Genomic DNA, 20,333 nt, shown 5'->3' with positions numbered 1-20,333 from the left:
AGGATCTGAGCTCTTAAAGTGATACATTCTAGGGGTGCCTGGGTGGCTTAGTCATTTACGCATCTCCTTCTGCTCATGTCATGCTCTTGAGCTGGGATCAAGCCCCACATTGGGCTCCCTGCTCAGGTCTTTAACCTCTAAAATACATTTCCCTCAAGAAACAATGTATGGTATAATTTAATTCATTGACGAAAGCCAATTGATGCTTTAAGTTGTAGCTGGAGTTAGATGAGATTTTTCTGAGAATATCTGAGAGCTTTAACATTGCTGGTTTCTAAGAAACATGAAAAGAAATAACTTTATTGTTAGGATAAAAAATGTCATCTGAGGGGCACCTGGGTGGCTCAGTGGGTTAAACCTCTGCCTTTGGCTCAGGTCATGATCTCAGGGTCCTGGGATCGAGCCCCGTATTGGGCTCTCTGCTCAGCAGGGAGCCTGCTTCCTCCTCTCTCTCTGCCTGCCTCTCTGCCTACTTGTGATCTCTGTCTGTCAAATAAATAAATAAAAATCTTTAAAAAATAAAAATTGAAAAATGTCATCTGATACTTCTAAATATTTTGACAAAGATTAAGACATTTTAATATTAAGGAAAGCAATTTAAAAGTGTCTTTAACTTGATAAAATTCTATATGACAATCTCTTAGTTACTTTTTCAGAAGGGAGGAAAATTTCAATAATTACTCATGGAATAATAATATGGTGCTTTTAAGACCACAAGAATAGAAAATTCACACAAAATAGAGCAGACATAAAAGTTAGTTCAACCTCATTAATAATTTTAATACATTGTTATAATTGTTATTAATAAATAAAAATCAATAACAACCAATGTTGTAAAAGATGTAAAGAACATATTATTAAAGGAAATTTCAATTAATACAAAGTTCCCTTTGGGAATCACTTGAGGTATAGAATGTAACCTTTGATAGCAAACATCACTAAGCAGAATTTATCCTAAAGAAATATTTTTTCAAACTGTAAACTACATGCTCGTAGTATAAGTAGCCTTATTTATAATACTGGAAAGTTGAAAACTCCTGAATGATCAAAAACTAAAGGTGAAAAAAATCATTCCAGCACATAAAGTCGATAGAACATTAATCATTAAAATGTTTATTCTATAAATTATGAAGCAGCATAAGAAAAAATGATATTATGGAAAGTAACAAAAGAGGACTGTAAGAGTAAATCTAAACTATGATTGTAATAGTAACAAAAGCAGTCATGTCAGTGGGTAAGATATGGTTAGATGGTTATATGGGTAAGATAATAGTTAATCTGTTAAGTGGGTAGAACTGGGTGAATACTTTTTTGTGTTTGGTTGTTGATATTATATTGTTTATATAATAAATAAAAGTGTTACTATTTTGTGTTTTAAAGATATGGGAAAGATGGAATGACGATCTGAAAAAAACTTTTCCTCCATAAGAGCAATGAGAAACTGGAAAATAAATTGTAAATAAATATCAACATTTTCAGAACCTTGGAAATTAACCAAATGTTTGCAAGACCCAAGGAGTATTTATTTAAGAAAATTATGATGAGTAAGAACCAAACATTGTGATTACTTTGACTTGCCCTAATTCCATTGTCCTTTCTCAAGATATGCAGTAGCCTTGAAATCCAACAGCTTCACAGCCACAGTACTATGGAGGGGACAGAAAGGGTTTGGAATTTCCCCAAATCCCCATTCCCAGACAACTGTTATTATCTGACCTATCCAGAGTTCCCTGGAAAGACCTACTCAAAGGTCTTGTCTTTATCTGACCTCATAGTTCACTCACTGCAAACAGTTTTTCTCTTGGTAAATTTGTCAAAAATAATCATCAGCATTGTTTAAAATTGCAGTTGCTTGAGGCAGTGATAACAGTTGACACAAACAAGAAGCTGACCAAAATACTTAAAGAGTTCATCTGGGATGTAAGATGACCCTAGGAGGCATTGAAAATCTCCAATATAGGGGTGCCTGAGCAGCTTAGTTGGTTAAGCATCCAACTCAGCTCAGGTCATCATCTCAGTGTCCTGAGATTAGACCCCACATCAGACTCTGAACTCAGAGAGGAGTCTGCTTGAATCTCCCTCTCCCTCTGCCTATCCCCCTGCTTACATTCTCTCTATATATGTAAAATAAAGAAAACTTTAACAATAATTAAAAATGAGAAAAAACCAAGATCGAAATAAATGAAATTGGGAATGTAAAAGGGGACATCACTACCTACATTATGGAAATAAAAAGGATTAATGAGAATATAAGTAATTATTTCCCCACAAATGAGACAACCTCAGTGAAATGGATGAATTCTCAGGCAGGCAGAAACTATCAAGACTGACTAAAAAATAAATGGGAAATCCAAATAAAACTGTAACAAGAGATTGAATTAGTAATCAAAAAACTTTACACAAAAGAAAGCCCAGTACCAATTGGCTTTACTGGCAAATTCTACTTAACACATAAAGAAAAATTAATACCAAATCTTCACAAATGTTACCAAAAAGTAAAGAATATGTCCCAATTCACTCACCCAATTGCAAGACCTTGCAATTGGAGGACAGTATCATCCTGATATGCAAATCAGGAGACAACCCAATAAAACTGCAGGCCAATATTTCTTATGAATATAAACGCAAAAATCTTCAACTAGCAAACTGAATCTAGCCACATATAAACACAATTATATAGCATTACTAAGTAGAATTTATTCCAGAATATGAGGCTGGTTCAATATACAAAAATCAATTAATCTAATACCCTATGTTAATAGAATAAAGAATAAAACCAAATGAATATCTCAATAAAGGCAGGAAATCATTTAACAAAATGCAACATTCTTTCTTGATTGAAAAAGGAATACTCAACAAACTAGGAACAGAAGGTCATTTCCTCAACCTGATAAAAGGTGTCTGCAAAAACCCACAGCAAATCTTATAATTAATGGTGAAAGGATAAAAGCTTTCCCCCAGGGGCGCCTGGGTGGCTCAGTGGGTGCTAAAGCCTCTGCCTTCAGCTTAGGTCATGATCTCAGGGTCCTGGGATGGAGCCCAACATCCGGCTCTCTGCTCCTCAGAGAGCCTGCTTCCTCCTCTCTCTCTCTGCCTGTCTCTTTGTGTACTTGTGATCTGTCTGTCAAATGAATGAATAAAATCTAAAAAAATAAAAAAATAAAAGCTTTCCCCCCAAAGATCAGAAACAAGAAAAGAATTCCCAATCTCGCCACTTCTATGGATCACCATACTCAAGGTCCTAGGCAAGAAAAAGAAATAAAAAGCAACCAGATTAGAAAGAAAGAAGTAAAACTCTCCTGTTCACAGATGACATGATCTTATATATGGAAAATCCCAAAGAATCTAAAAATTTTATTACAATTAATAAATAAGTCCAATAAGTTTGCAGAATATAATAGCAATATAAAAAGTCAGTTGTATTTCTATAGGCAAGCAAAGAACAATCTGAAAAATGATATCAAGAAAACAATTCCACTTTTAATACAAACAAAAAGAATAACATACTTCAGGATAAATTTAACCAAAGAAATATAATATTTGTAAAGTGAAAACTATAAAACATTGTTGAAAGAAATTAAAGATCTAAATAAATGGAAAAACATCCCATCCAAATTAAAAGCTTTTGTGCTTCAAATGGCTCTACCAAGAGAGTGAGACAATAATCCATAGAATGTGAGAAAATATTTGCAAATCCTGTATCTGATAAGGAGTTTGTATGAAGAATATATAAAGAGCTCTTGCAACAATAAAAAGACAAATAATTCAATTTAAAAATAGGCAAAAGGCTTCTCCAAAGAAGATAAATAAATAGCTAATAAGCACATGAGAAGATACTCAACATCATTAGTCATTAGGGAAATGCAAACCCAAACCACAAAGACAAAAATAATACTATTTTACCCCCATGAGGATAGCTGTAATTAAAAAACACAGATAAATGGGCACCTGGGTGGCTCAGTGGGTTAAAGCCTCTGCCTTAGTCTCGGGTCATGATCCCAGGGTCCTGGGATCTAGCCCCACATCAGGCTCTCTGCTCGGCGGGGAGCCTGCTTCCCCCCATCTCTCTCTCTGCTTGCCTCTCCGTCTACTTGCGATCTCTATCAAATAAATAAAATCTTTAAAAAAAAAAAACAGATAAAAACAAGCATTGGCAAGGATGTAGAGAAATTGGAACTTGTAAACAATGCTGGCAAGAATGTAAAATAGTTCAGTTGCTTTGAAGAAGAGTTTCACGGTTCTTCAAAAAGTTAAACATTGAGTTAACTGTGATCCAGCAATTCCACTCCTAGGTATATATCCAAGAGAGTTGAAAACATGTCCTCACAAAAAGTTGTACATGATTTTCCATAATAGCATTATTCAGAATAGCCAGAAATGTTCATCAATTGATAAATGGCTATTCAAAATGTGGTATATTTCCATACAACGGAATATTATTTAGCTACAAAAAGGGAATGAAGTATTAATACCTGCTATGATATGGATGAACTTTGAAAACATGCTAAGGAAAAGAAACCACACACAAAATGTTACATGTATGATTCTACTTACATTAAATGTCCAGATAAGCAAATCTACAGGTACTGAAAGTAGATTTGTGTTTGCCAGGGCGAGGAGGAGGGGAGAATGGGCACTGTTACTCTGAGGCTGATGAAAATGTTCTAGAACCAGATAGTGTTAATGGTTGCACATCTTCATGATATATTAAAAATCAATGATTTGTGCATTTGAAAAGGTAAATGTTATGATGTATAAGCTAAATCTCATTAGAAAGAGGGGGAAAAATGACCTAGCTCAGATTTATATTACGCTATCTTATGATCTGGAAACGCCTAGAATACTGAGCTGAAGTCAGTTGTAAATCCTCAATGAAGGAAGTCTGTGGCTATTTAGTTCTTTTGTTTTGTTTTGTTTTTTAAGATCTCTTACTAACCCAAGGACCAGTCTCACAGGGCAATGAGCTGGCTGTGTGTCTCCCAAACTCCAGGCAAGAATACTGGTGCTAAATGAGGGGATCTATACAACTCCCCCGACCACTGTAAAGAGGAGTTCAAAACACATCTTACCATGGCTGGGTTTGCTGCATCCTCTCCCCATACAAAGATGGACAGGGCATGGTGTGTTCTAACCTCAGCTCTGCTGTTAACTTATTTAAGCCTCAGTTTCCCTATCTGTAAAACAAGCAGTTGGTACCAAAAGTCTCCTCGGTCTTTTCTAATGCAGAGATTCTGAGATCTTCGGAAGGAAATCACCTTCATCTCCTACTCCTCTACTCCAACACACTCACCCATAAATAAGAAACATTCAGCCATGGCAACTGGGCTATCATTTCTGGCCAAAAAGAGATAGGCTTTGTAAGGTGGCTAATGGAAAAAGAACCAAAAAAGAAGTAAAGCAGCCCAAGGGATGGGATCCTCAGAGACTGAAATCATGCTATCCAGCCAGTTACTAGGTCTGTGAGATTTGTGACTGGGGCATTGTGGTCCTGATTCGGTTCCCTAGAATGTGGACCTGTGCTCACAGAACTCCTACTCGATACTCCCCATCCTCAGTACGTGCTTTTCCCTCTGGCAGCACACAGCAGGTGTCCACGCGGTGCCTCTGTTGAGCTCCGCTTCTCAACCTTCCTCACCAAGTGAATTCCTCTCAGACTCCAGAGCTCTCGAAGCATTGCTATACCCTCAGTGCGTGACTTCCCTGAGTGGAGAGGTCAAGGCCTCTCTAATACGCTACAGGGCCTGGTGGAGAGAGGCACATGTGTACCACTCCAGCTCATACTCTGGGGGCCCCAGCACTAATCTGGTACCAAATGAAAGAAGGGAGTGAGGCAGGCTTCAGTCTCTCCTCTGTACACAGAACTGCCCAACAAAACAAATGCTTGGCCATTAACTGAAGGCATCCCCCTTAGGAGGTAGTCCAGCAACCCTCCATTGCTCCCACAGTACCTGGAGTGGAGGTCATGGGCACCCAAAGGCTCATCAAAGCATCCTCAACCATTCCAAGTCCAAGTGAACTTCCCAGCAAACTTCAGGTAAATTCAGGAGTATGTTTTTCTCCCTCCCCATGATATTTCCAGGATTTTTTCAGTGTCCTTGAAAGCTGGGGTCTCTTACTCCCATCTATAGGCCACCCCTCAATCTGATGCTTTTCTCAGTTTTCTAACTACAGGAGATAACCACCTCCCAGCATGGTCAACCCATAGGCAAGGGCCCGGGGATGGGTTCAGAGGAGCGAGTAAGGAAAAGCTCACCATTCCAGGGCTAATCCAAAGAACCTGCTTCTTCCAGTGCTTTAAGCAGCATCCTCACTGGACAGATAGTCAGATGGCCATTTCACTCTCACCCTAGGGGAGAGGCAGAACCTAGAGGCATCAAGTTCCCCACCCCAGGGATGGGAGCACTCCCCCCAGACACAACTGAAGAAGTCTGAACGAGAATGTCATGCACAACCTCTCACAAGACCGAGGCCACCCATCTCTCTGTTTAACTGAGCTTCTGAAATCATTCTTTATAATGAGATCTGGCTTGCCTCTATTTTATTTCCTGCTATACAGTAGATTAAGGAGTAAAGTCCACTGTGAGAGCCTGTAAAATCAAGATAACAGTGATCAAGAGGAGCCATTACCTGGAATATGACTTGACTCGCTTCTTGGCCTTCAAAAATGGAAAAGGTCATGGGTTCCAGGGGTCCACTAAACTTCCTCTCTTGGCTATATCCAGTTGTCTGTTAAAAAAAAAAAAAAAGGAAAGACAAAGAGAAAATTGGCACACCCATCCTTATGAATAGACACATGCCTCCTGCTTCCAGGACTGATACAGGAAACACACGATTCTAACCTAGCTCAAAACAATGCAAAACAGGTAGAAAGAGATTTGGGATATTACTGAGCTTCTACTATGTCAAGATGGCTTGCCATGAGCCTTGTGCTGTTTTTCTCATTCAACCGTTCCAGCAATCACCCTGTGGGGAGAATATTAATGCTCCCATATTACAAGTGAGGCTCATGGAAGTGAAGCTACTTGCCCAAAATAAATTCTGTAAGTGGCTGATGGGGCACACACACACAGGGATCTGACGGAAAAGAAGTTTGCCACTCTGCCTTCTACATACCCAATGGCTTTATACCAGCTCCTTCAATCCCCTCTCCTCTACTCCTGTTGGTTTATAAGAACATTTCTGGCAGATTGCCAGCAACCTACAGTTCACAGTCACTTCAAGAACAACTGAATTTATAAGGGAGAGAAATAGGTAGATGTGTTGAGCCCAGTGCTTACTCAGCACACTGTTACATGGTAGATTTTAATCAAATCTGAACCTGAATTTGAACTGTGACTTCAAGAAACACAGTTTTAACATTTGATTAGCAATTTATACTCATATAGGAAGAAAAAAAAGAGAACAAAACGTTTACTTCAAGCAGTAGCCCTACGATGTTTCTAAAGCCCAAAGCCCCTGAACTTGACAGGCAAGCAGACTCTGCAGACCCCCAAATCCAGGCTGGAGTAGCAGATGTGCTGGCTGGGACAGGGAGAGCAGAAATTGGTATGTGCTATGCTCAGTCCTAAGCAGTTAATCCTGACAACAGCCTGGAGACACATTCTTACTGTTAGCTCTGGTTTACAGGCGATGAGACCAAGATGCTGCGAGGTGAAGCAATTTGCCCAGGTGGGGACGGGAAGCAGGATTCAAACCTATGACTCTGCTATGGGTGCTCTCTGCCGCCATGCCTCACTACCCACCAGAGAGAGCAAAAAATGGCCAGGACAACCTGGCAGGAATACAGGGGCATCACTCCCACTGTTCCCAGCCCAGGAGGATGGGGAACTTACCACAGCAGCTCCTGCCACCCTCCCTCTTCCACCACAACTGTCACTCTAAAGTGAAGCTGAACATGACAGGCAGCACACGGTGGCAGGGCGGGGGGGGGGGGGGTGCTCAGCTAGCCATCAACCCACCCACAGAGAATACCCTCTAGAATGAAGGACTCAGCACCCATACCTGATGCTTGTTTCCCCTCCCTTGAAAAGCCAAGAGGTCTCTTTTCCAGACTCCCCTGCAGCTGTCAGGGCAGCCAAGTGACCCAGTTTGGGTTCATGAAACAAAAGGTGACATCTGCTGTGGGGTGGGGGGTGGGGAGGGTTGGTCCAGCTTTTATTTTCCCAATGAAGAAGGACAGATATGGCTAAATTTGCCACCCCCTTCCCTGTTGCTCTTGCTCAGACAATGGGCCTCATGTCTATGGCTGTGGTGGTCATCATGAAACCATGAGGGGACAAATCAGCTCAAATAATGGGGCAGCAAAGAGAAAGAAGCTCACGTCCCTGGTCATATCACAGAAATGCAAAACCCACCTTGGACTGCCCACTTGTGGCTTCTTGTTATCTGAGGAAAATGAACTCTCCTTACTAGAGCTGCTCCAAAGTTGAACTTCCTGTTGCCTATACCAAAAGTATTCTTAACTGACAAAATAATTTTATAGACTTCTAGCTCATAACTCCTTTTAAGGACTATTGTGCTCTGGGGTCTCTTTCTCCCCTGTACTTCTTTTCCACGCCTTCTCTGGAGGGCGGGACACAGTGCTGGGAACAGATACCCAGGCACTGCCACGGTTGGTACAAGACAAGGATGGCCCTTCCTGTGAGGCCACTAGTTAACAGCAAACTGCCTTCGTCAGCTTTCAGCTCACGTCAGCAAGGGCCAGTCATTCAGCAGTTCACACCAGTCAGCGATGGCATCTGGACAAAACCCGCATTAGTCAGTCTCTCTCAGTGGCAAGGTTCAAAGTTGAGTTCTCATAACAGAGCAGCAAATCTCCCTTCTTGTCATTAACGTGGCTATCTGAGCTATAAAGATTTCAAAATGCGCCTGCGTGTCATGAGTCATCAAGTCATACTGCCAGAACTGGGAAGGACGGTGTGGGGGGAACTTGTAAAAAAAAAGAGAGAGAGGATCCATGCGGGAGTTGGAGGGATAATGCCCACCATCTTGCACAAAGAGATAAAAGGAAGGCAAGGGAATGGAACTGACACTTTTTAATATTTCCTGTGCCACAGCTATGCGACTAGATGCCCCCCCAGTCCCCGCCACACACACACACATATCATTTCTTCCGATTCCAAGTATCTCCAGAGAAGTCCCACAGCAGAGACAGATAATGTGGGATGAAACCAGCTCTGCTGAACCACCAAGCCCCAACCCTGAGCCACACTGTTACCCTGCCTTCCTGGCCAGCAAAGGACACATGCGGCTGCCAGATCTGCCTACCTGGTAGCCGTCCTTATCACACTCTCCAGCAAGACTTCTCTGCAGGGATTAGAAAGTATTTACACCAGGGGCACCTGGGTGGCTCAGTGCGTTAAGCCTCTGCCTTCGGCTCAGGGCATGATCTCGGGGTCCTGGGATCGAGCCCCACATCGGGCTCTCTACTGGGCGGGAGCCTGCTTTCCCTTCCTCTCTCTCTGCCTGCCTCTCTGCTTATTTGTGCTCTCTCTGTCTCTCTGTTAAAAAAAAAAAAAAAAAAGTATTTATGCCAAACTCTTCTTCCTTCTAGAAAAAGTATAGTCCCAGGCAAAACTCTAAAGTAGGTGGCTTCTCCTGGATTTCTCTGCCTCCCTATTCAGCACCCTTTCCCAAACCCGGATCACTCTCGCTTTCTCTTTAGTGCCCTTGCAATATATTCAAGCAGTGTTTCTCACCCCGTGGAAACCAGTGCTCAGAAAAGAACAGGAGAGCCACTGGGAGTATGGGATAAAAGACTGGTCATCATTTTACATCGCTATCTCTACTGAATAAAGCCTTATGCTGAAGGAAAGCTCCAACTAGACTTCCAGTCTTCATATGAGAGGGCTTGGGAGCAGGGGTGATTGGAGCCAGGAGAGAGAAGTGACTCCATCCTAATGCCCCTATGATCCCACCCCACAGCTAACAACACCCCCTCCCCACCACCAGACACATCTGCACACATGGCTAGGTCCCGAGCAAGGCTCTTGCTGCCAGCGGGGCTTTGGACACTATTTCTTTCTCTAGGTAGAAGTCCCACTGCGTTGAGATTAGAGAGAAGGAAAAATTACATCCCATCTTCTAACCAGGAAAAAAAAAAAAACAACGCATGTCCCATTCTCAGACAAGATAAGCCCACTAATATCAAATTATTTTGACAGAATCTTCTCTTAGATCTCATTGTTTCCTAATATAAGTCCATAATTATGTATTGAATTTCTACCCTCCCCCTGGCATGGTGCTATGTGCTGAGGCTACAAAACATGACTGAAAGATAGTCCTCCTCATGGAAGTCAAAGTCCATATGCGTGTAGACACTGACTACTTAAAATGCTACAGTACGGGGCGCCTGATTGACTCAGTCAGTTAAGTGTCTGACTCTTGATCTCCACTCAGATCTCGATTTCAGAGTCATGAGTTCAAGTCCCCATTGGGCTCATGCTGGGCAGGCAGCCTACTTTAAAAAAAAAAAGTAACGGTAAAATGCTATAGTAATAATAGTAACAGCCAATAATAATAATAGTCAATATTTTTCCAGTGCTTAGACTGTGCCTGCCACTGATCCAAGGGCTTTCTAGATGCATTGTCTCATTTCATTGCCACAACAACCAATAAGGCAAGTACTCTTATTAGAGTCATTTCACAGGGCAGAAAATTGGGGTTCGGAGCGTAAGTAACTCACCCAAGCTCCTATCACTAGGAAGCGGCAGAGCCAGTTTTGTACCCAGGACTGACTTCGCTACTACGCTGTGATAATACAGATAGCAAAGGACATTTGAGGGATGAGAAAGGAGAGAAGTCAAGAGGGGATGTTTGACCTAGTCCGTACACAGTCCTAGTGACAAGCTTTGAGCCCCCAGTCTGTGCAGAGGCACTTTGTTCATAAAATTTGAACTGTAGCCCCCTGCCCCACCCCCAGGAGGAAGGCTCTGGTAGGTTGACAAGTTTGGCTCTATTTCATTCTATAAATATTCTAAACAGTGAGGGATCTAGAGGGCTCTCAGGAACTCAGAATTCAATGTTATTTTGGGGTCCCAGAAGAAAGGAGCCAAGATTTGAGGTGTGAGGATCTAGTAACTTCCTTCTAAGAGAACCAAATCCTTCCCCATAAGCTTGCTTCAAAACACAATGGATTGTTGGGCAAGTATATGATCTTTTGAGCCTCATGAATAAAACAAATCTGGCACCCCACTATCTACCCAAGATTGAGGGCTGGGTCTCTCCAGGTTCCATCCAGCTCCAACCTGTAGAAGACTGTCATTGAGAGGGTTGGCTCAACAAACGGCTAAAGACAACTCTGACCAGAAAACTCCAAACCATATATGGGAAGAAAAGCACAGAGCAGAACAGGGTTGGAAATAGAGAAAATGCTTTCCTTAATATTTCAGTGGTACTTTTTCATGGTCAAAGGAAAAAAAAAAGCCAAGATTAAGGGAAATAAACTAATATACACATACATACATAGACTATATATACAAATACACATACAAATACTAATTTATGCTTCAGTATACTTTTCTTTCTAGTTCTCTCAGCTGTACATGAAGGTCTAAATATGATTTAGATTTGTTTTAAACCTGGCCCATTAAGTGGTACTGGCTTTTAAGAGCTGAAAAGAAGTACCTCCCTGGTTGAAGGATAGACATATGACTTGTAGCCATTTCATTGTAAATACCACATTAGGATAAACTACGGGTCCTTTGTATACAATTTAATTTTGACAGACTTTTTTTAAGTCATAATAATTATTGTTTCCCTGATATGAGGTAGTAAAAGGTCAGAAAATATTCTAATAACTAAATAAAGAACATCTTCTTACCAAATAAAGCATAAGGAGACACAAGCAATTCAGTTGGGCTTGCATCATTATGGTTTTCTGTACTGAAACTCCTGTGAATAAACCAGAGAATAAAAGCAATTAGTTACCAGTCTGTTCAAATCACATCTTTCTAGCCAGAAAGGATCACTGGACAATATCCAGTTATAAGACAGCTTCTTCTCTTTAGGGAATAACCCAGTCTTCCAGAAGCTTCACGATACCTCATGTGCAGGAACCCACAAGTCAACATCTCAAAGGAAGCTCATGGAAATTCCATTTCTTTAACTGCTTCACTTTATTATAATCTTCTCCATTTATAGGTCTTACATGATAGAAAAGAAGTATAGTCTTTACTTTTATTATACACATGGGAAAGATATGTTTTGGCAAATGCCAGAATAACTAGATCCTGAAATTTTAGTGGTTCTGATGCAAAGCTGCAAATACATGAGATTCCTCAAGCAGAAAGAACACAAGAATATTCAGAGTCCTTCATTCAAAGACCTCACCAGCCAGACTTAGGTCTTCTAAACATTGTTGTTAACTAGGCAATACTCCTGAGGAAAAAGTGTATCATATTACTCCAAAAGCAACCAAATAAGAATCCAAACTCTGTCCTTATTCTCTTCTGCTCAGTATTATTTTTTTCTTTCTTGAGGCTTCACATTTTTTAGAAATTATAACTTTCACCCTGAGATACATCATGACTAACTGATTTTAAGCTCTGATATAAATTTTCCACATGGGCTATAAAGCAAGGTTGTTGCCTCTCATAATACTGGACTGCCAAAACAATACCAAAAATCGACAAAATGAGAAATGCACTCATTTCACTAAAATTCCAATCACTTCATTATCTCTAGGGATTAAGGACAATCCTGTTTCATCTTTTTCTTTCTTTCTTTTTTTTTTTTTACATTTTTCTACATTGAATTTTTTTTAGTATGTTATGTTAGTCACTATACATCAGTAGCTTTTGATGTAGTGTTCCAAGATACATTGTTTGTGTATAACACCCAGTGCTGCAGGCAAAATATGCCCTCCTTTAACTTACTGATACAATCAGCATGAAAAAGTGGTAAATGGTTACTGTATTTCAAACCACTCTAAAAATGTAGCCCTTGAAATTTTTTTTTAATTCTTTACATTTGAATAGCTTATATTTGAACTTGAAAAAGTTCATCCCGTTTTAGCTGCACGAATGCCACAAATGCCCTGGGAGATAAAGATAGAAATAAAGCATTTATTAAGTATCAGCTATGAGGTAGATATGGGAAGGGGCTTTCGCAAATAGTATATGGTCAGTGGATTCTGAGTCAGAAAGCCTGGACCAGAAACCCAGCTCTGCCTTTCACTAGCTGTGCTGCCATGGTTATTCCACTTAATCTCCCCGTGCCTCAGGTTCCTCAAACAGAAAATACATACCAGTTGCTCAATAATAAATGTGTAAGTTTCTCACAGAAACAGTGAGTTAGGAAATGTTATACTTATTTTATATAGAAGGACATGGAGGTTCAAAGTTAAGTGATTCGCTCAGTACATAAGTAGGAAGGGACGTTGCCCTGCTTCCAGCCAGACCTGTCAGATCCCAAAGACCCAAACCTCTTTGAACTCTTTCTGTGGTACTGTACATAGTATGGGAGCTGCAGGGATATGGATGTGGGCAAAGAGAAACAGATATGTAAAATGTATATATTGTTTCTACATGCTAAGTCCATGAAACAACCTTTCCCAAGGTTCTCTAACTATTTTAAGGAAGAGCTAGGGTTAAAACCCTTCAGGACAGTCAGATTCATAAATTCTGTGAATGTTTAGAAATTAGCTTTTGCAACAGAATTAACTTGGTCGTTGCGTTCAAACACCATTTCAGAATTGGCTCATTATCTTAAACACAAACAAGACATTTTTCTACTGCTTTCGACTGCTGATGATATAGTGTAGAGACACATGAAAATAAATAACAATGCCAGGCTCTAGCATACTGCAGTATGAAATATGTAAATGAAGAAATTATTCAGTCTAACTTGTTTTTGTTTTGTTTTGTTCTGACCTTGCAAAATACACGTAATTAGCTTCTAAGAGAAGTAGGAATAGAGACATTAATGGCACATTTGGGGCTCATTCTTCTCAAGCTCCTCGGCATTCAAGAGCTTTCAAATACCGATCCCCAACTTACTCTTCCAGCCTTCTCTCCCACTCCCTCCCCGCGCTCAGTCACCCGGTCTACTAGATGGACTCTGTACCCTGAGCCTTCCAGCCTCCCTGCTTTGACACTTGCTGCCCACCCCACCCAACACAGGGCCAGCTGGAAGAGATGCACCGTCAATATTTGCATCAGGAAGTGGGACTGAGCTTGTCCCTCCTCACTTCTATGCGTACTACTTGTCATACCTTACCTCCTCGGTCCAACTTGTTCTTTGATTTTTAAAAGCATTGAATTATTATAAAAAGCTTCTCTGTGCTAAGCCATGGGATAACCAAATAAGGGGTACAGAGTCTGCCTTCAAGGAGGTAGAACCAAATCCTACTTCCTTCATGAAATCTTTCCTGATTTCCAGCCACAAGTGTCTTCCTCTCGAAGCCCCTCATACCGGCATTTTTAAAAAACATTTATTTATGTATCTGTGTTATCACCTGCACTAGAAAGCAAAATCCTTCAAGGCAGAGGCCTTATTTTAAAAAGTTTTTTGATGGAAACTGGAAGGGGAGATGAACCATGAGAGACTATGGACTCTGAAAAACAACCATAGGGTTATGAAGGGGCGGTGGGAGGGGGTGGGGTGGGGTGGGAGGTTGAGGAACCAGGTGGTGGGTAATAGGGAGGGCACGTACTGCATGGAGCACTGGGTGTGATGCCAAAACAATGAACACTGTTATGCTGTAAATAAGCAAATAAAAATAAATAAATTAAAAAAAAAAAAAAGTTTTTTGAACCTCTCGCAGCTTGTCATGCAATGCCTTGCGTATATTAAGCCCTCAACAGATGTTTGTTAAATTCTAAAACATTTTAATTATCCAACAGTGATAGTCTATGAATTTACCCAGTCTTTAAGAGCTTCCAGAATAAACATAAAATGTTCAAGGAAACTAATTTGAGATTTAAAGATTTGTTTTGATGCAAAGTCATAGATTTTTATTGTCGATGAAAAGGGTCTCTTCTCTTTTAAATATGCTAACAGATTTCTGCGCAGTAAATGGGTTAAGAACTGGTTGATATATATCATCTCTCCTGGAACTGATTTTTCAGTGCTTTTAATCTCCCAAAGACATATATTCTGAGCGATAGAAAAACACATACAGATACAATAAATGCCTTATTTTAGTCAGATGCTCAGGCCACCATCTGGGATGTTTTAAGGAATCAGAAAAGTGAACATAGCAATGCACTTCTCCTTTATTTGGTCGTTTACAGTTAGTCTCATCCCTCACAGAGGGGTTTCCAGGGGGAAATGGTGGTGATTGCTTTTTCCACCTAGGCTTCCTTGATTCATATGCGGAACATTCTACAGCATGGTACCACTGGGAGCACAGATCCCGGGGTTTGACCAGTTGGCTCCCTCATGGACTTGTGTCTACTCATCCTTAAGCAGGGATGTTCAGGGTGCCTCCCTGTGAGATTTATGGGGTCCAATGAGTTCCTGTTTTGAACAGTGTTTATTAAATAAAAATTCATCTGCCACCCCTGTGTGCTTCGCCAGAACTTTGAACATTGTCCTACGGAATGTCCCTCCATAGTCCCTGGTTGTCAGTGGCCCTGACAATGAGACGACCCAAGAAGCAGTCTTCATGGCGGCAAGTCCTCATGGCCCAGTGAAGCAGTGAGGCAAAGCCTTTATCTCCAGGCATATGGGCAAACCACGCTAATGCAGGGATTATGCCTGAAGGGAATTTTAGCCTCTTAAACAGGTCTTGCCTCTATTTCCTCTTTGCATGGACATCATTCCACTAATGGGTGTCACATCCTGGATCATACTATTGCTGAAGGGAAAGCACAGCTTGTGACTGAAATGGCCTAATCACCAAGCCACCCGCACTTGGTGGATTTCCTCCCCAACATCACTTGGAAAAGGACTGGAGTATGTTTCTAGATAATTCAGTGACATTTTATCTGAACTCCCTGAAATGGTTGGTACAACCATCTGCTAGGAATTTGTGCTGTTTGTTGGGGTTTCCCTCAGGCACAAGGACTGAATTCAGACAGTTTCTATGGCAACTATCTGAGAGGCCAAGCACATCCTTAGCAACATAGGTCAAAGGTTTTTGAGGGGTGGGGAAGGGATTTTGAAAAGCCACTTCCACTTGCTTTTAACTGTGGACCACTGAAAAATACATAGTCAGGGCTGCTGGCCTTACTGCTTCGGCAGATGCCCCTGATTCACCACAACCCACAAAGCACACATCTCCCCGCACCCTGCATCTGGGTCCAGCCTGAACAACAGCACAGAAGCAGCTAACACACACTGAAAACGACTTGCCTGGCACCTGCTGCGACTTCTCTATGTGTTACCTTACTGATTTCTCATGAGAACCCTATGAACCAGGGACTATGGAAACGTCTGCCTCTTAGAGAGCAAAAATCAAAAGGTGAGGGTCAAAGAAGTTGAGAGATTTGCCTCAGATCACACTGCCTGGCTAGTTCTACACCTGTGCTCTTATTCATAAAAATAACAAGACATCTGGTATCACTTTATTCATTACACACCTTCCAAAAATTAAAAAATGTTTCTCTTATTTCTTTATTTCTTTTTTTTTCTTTTCTTTTTTTTTTAAGGAAAGAAAATGTGAGTAGAGGAGGAGCAGAGGGAGAAGGAGGGAGAGAATCTCAAGCAGACTCCACGCTCAGCGTGGAGCCAACACAGGGCTCAGTTTCATGACTCTGGGATCATGACCTGAGCAGAAATCAAGAGCCAGGTGTTTCAACAACTGAGCCACCCTGGCAACCCTTTTTTTTTTTTTTTAAAGATTTGATTGACTGATTTGAAAGAGAGAGAGAGAGCATGAACAGTGGGGCAGAGGGAGAGAGACAAGCCGACTCCCCACTGAGGAGGAGAAATTTGGACACAGAGACACACTGGGAGGGAAGACAATGTGGACCCATGGGGGAAGACAGCCATCTACGAGCAGGATGGAGGGGCCACAAACAGACCCTTGTGACCCCCAGAAGGAACCAACCCTGCTGACACCTTGACTTTGGTTGTCTAGCCTCCAGAACTGGGAGACAACATATTCCTGTTGTTCAAGCCACCCCCATCTGTGGTACTTTGTTACACCAGCCCTAGCAAACTCTTACCCCAAGGAAGTTTGGTTTTGAGTGAGAAAGACACCGCCCTTGTAGGATAGAGGTGACCTGGGACAGGGCGGGGTTCAGTTATCACACATGCAATGCCCATGGCATCTCAGGGGTCCCCTCAAACCTTGATTAATTCTCCTGCTGGGTTCCGATTCCTCCAAGAGGCATTTTTAGACACTCTTGTCATTTCCCCATTTATCTGAGTAAGGACATGGAATTCCTATATCCCAGGTCTCTAAACCTTCAATAACTCAACACACAAGCATCGATTTTTTTCTCCCCGTTGCAAAAAGCTCAATGATAGGCAAACCTTAAAAAGATTAGTCATCTCTCATCCTTTAAAAAAAAAAAATAGAAGGCATTAAGGGCTTTGAATTCAAGTAATTTACCCTGCTCAAAGGTTGAACTATGCATTTCCAAAGAACAAAGAAGGTGCAGGAGGAGAGGACTAGAAAATTTATTTTCAAATATCATAGGTGATGTGGGCAGGAGAGGATGTGACTAGAATTCATAATACCACCAGGACCAAACAGCACTACATACCCTGTGCACCCTTTATTGTACCTCTGCACTGCATATTGCTAACATCAGCATAAATTATAAAGCAAGTCCAGATAGGAATAAAGATCAGATTAAAAAGCCTGCTCGCACCATTGTTCATCAAGTAGTGGTCAGATCAATCATGCCCATCTTTTGGGTCTCACTCACAAATCTCTGGCACCAATTGCATCTCTTACAGTTTAGAAAAATCATAGGAAGATCTGACCAACTTGCACTCTTGACAAATTAGAGACCCAATTAGAGTGGCCATTAATAAGTTAGAAATAAACAGGCAGGCATAAAAGCAAGTCTGCTCTCTTGTACTTCAGACTGAATTTGGAGGAAGGAAGGAAGGCAAGAAGGGAAGGAGGTCCCCCACCCCAACACACAAATGTAAGCACTTTGGTCTCTCACTAAGCTTTTTTAATACAGATGTGCCAATTTTTTGGTATATGCAAATCTGGATTTACACACATACAAAATTGAGGGTGATTATTTGTTGTATCGATAGGTTCATGGTCAGATGAACAGGCTCATGAGAGATACATGTATGCCCCCCCCCCACCAACAGGACTTAAAAAGTTTTAAATCTATATGATCAATTTAAATACAAATTACTACCATAATTATTCTTATTAAAGAAAAAAGGAGCTCTAAGGAATATTTTGAGACCTGTGTTTAAGTTTAATACTGGCTAGCTTTCATTCCACCCAACACTCCCTAGAAGTGAGTGAGGGAAGAGGAAGCTCCCCTCAGAGCCACACAGAGTGCACAACCCTGAACAAAATGATAGTTGGGAGTCTTCCAGAATCTTTTAAGAGAAATTGAGTTTTCTTTGTGCCATATACATAATAACCAGGTAGAGCTTGGGCTGTGATATATGCTTAAGTGAAAAATCAACCTCTTTTAATACTTCAACCATTAAGTATATATGTTTTTATTACATTTATATTTAGTGTACCTCCATAAACATTTCTGTTTGTTCTCACAAGTAACAAATAGGTAGATAGATATTCCTGTAGCAAACTGAGGTGCTTCTCTCTTGTTGAATCAATGAGTAGACCACAGAATGAGCCCCAATCTAAGTTTGAAATAAGGGATTTCTGAATGAATCCAATCTTAAGCCAACAATTAAATCTATATATGCCTATCCATGTAAACTAAGACTCATAAAAGCACCTGTATGTAGGCCTTTGGAGAAAGGGGTATGATGATTCATGCTCAGCTTTCCATCTCAGAGTCATCTTTCTTAACATGGAAGAAAAGTGGGGGCACATTCTCTTTTCCAGAAAGTTCTTTTGACAACAGATTAGGAAGTTTAGTTTTTGCCAGCATATATTTTGTTTTTTATAAAAGAGAGGAAAAAGGGGTGCCCAGGTGGCTCAGTTGGTTAAGCGTCCCACTCTTGATTTCGGCTCAGGTCATGATCTCATGGTCCTCGAATTTGTTGAGCTCCTCGTTTTGCAGGGAGTCTGCTTGAGGATTCCCATCTTCTCCCTCTGCCCCAACTCCCATTCACAAGTGCTCTCTCTCTGTCTTTCTAAAGTAAATGAAAAATATCTTCAAAAAAAAAAAAAAAAAAAAAAGAGGAAGAAGGGAGGAGGCACAGGAAAGGCAACCTTCATCTTGAATAGCAATGACTTTTCCCAGGGGTCATCCAGGTAAGTTTCAAAGGACACCACACCCACACCTCACCGGAGGACTTCTCCAGTTGACCCTTATACAACTCAAGGGTTAGGGGCACTAAATCCCGGTGCAGTCAAAAGTCTGCATACACTTCTGACTCTCCAAAACCTTAACATCTAATAGCCTACGATTGACAGGAAGCCTTACTGATAACATAACCAGTCAAATTAACACATATTTTCTATGTTATATGTATTATATATTGTATTCTTACAACAATGTAAGCTGGAGAAAACAAAATCTCCATCTCCTCACAACTCTGAGATCATGACCTGAGCTGAAATCAATTGTCTGATGCTTAGCCAACCGAGCCACCCAGGCACCCCTAACACTTGAACTTTCTAAAGATGAGGAGGGCTAACATTCATTGAACATCTACCCCATGGCAAGCAATATACTGAACTTTTTACAAGCATATCTAATTTATTCTCACAACTGTTTGGTTAAGCAAGTATCTCCATTTCATAGATGAGAAAATTAAGGTTCAGGGAGCTTAAGCAATCGGCTCAGTGCCCACGGGCCAGTAAATGATGAAACTGACCTAACCCATCTGCCCAGCCCTGAAGACTCATAAACTCTACACCCTGCAGTCTGCAATAAACCCTCACTCAGCTAAAGATACTTCATTTCCTGGTGAGAGCTGAATATTGTCCATTTTCCTTGTCACCTAAATGTGTTTTCTTTTTCTTTTAAACTATTTTTCACTTGCCATCTAAGTTTTTAAAGAAAATTAGATCAAGAAAATTTCAGAGAATGCATTGTCCTTCCAATCTACAGCTGAGGAACCCCTACCACACCATGGCAGAGGGCATCAGTCCCCCAAAAGGTCACCCATAATGAAGAAACAACCAAGACCGAGGCAGAGCCTGGAGCTTTAAAGACACAATGAGCTGTACACAACTTGACATCTCAAAACGATCACTTGTCAGTAGATGGAACATCCACCAAAAGCTGACCAACACACACAGCAAGTTTTGCTCTCCCAAGTAGGAAGGC

The 20,333-nt window shown here is 41.1% G+C and overlaps 1 protein-coding gene across 2 annotated transcripts in view; it reads right to left on the bottom strand.

The window, feature by feature from the left end:
• The window catches only part of CDH17 (cadherin 17), a 70,827-nt gene that overhangs the window by 40,819 nt on the left and 9,675 nt on the right, over positions 1 to 20,333 (bottom strand). For both annotated transcript variants that reach the window (XM_046022033.1, XM_046022024.1), the window contains exons 2-3: positions 11,822 to 11,892; positions 6,628 to 6,726 (exon numbers count right to left, since the gene is read on the bottom strand). In XM_046022033.1, coding sequence (XP_045877989.1) covers positions 6,628 to 6,726; positions 11,822 to 11,869 — 147 coding nt within the window. In that variant the 5' untranslated portion in view covers positions 11,870 to 11,892. The remainder of the gene's footprint in view (positions 1 to 6,627; positions 6,727 to 11,821; positions 11,893 to 20,333) is intronic.

This window comes from Meles meles, chromosome 1 (assembly GCF_922984935.1).
Source record: "Meles meles chromosome 1, mMelMel3.1 paternal haplotype, whole genome shotgun sequence".
In the NCBI taxonomy this organism is placed as follows: Eukaryota; Metazoa; Chordata; class Mammalia; order Carnivora; family Mustelidae; genus Meles; species Meles meles.
Note: the sequence above shows the minus strand (reverse complement) of the source record. Positions and strands in the feature narration are given on the sequence as shown.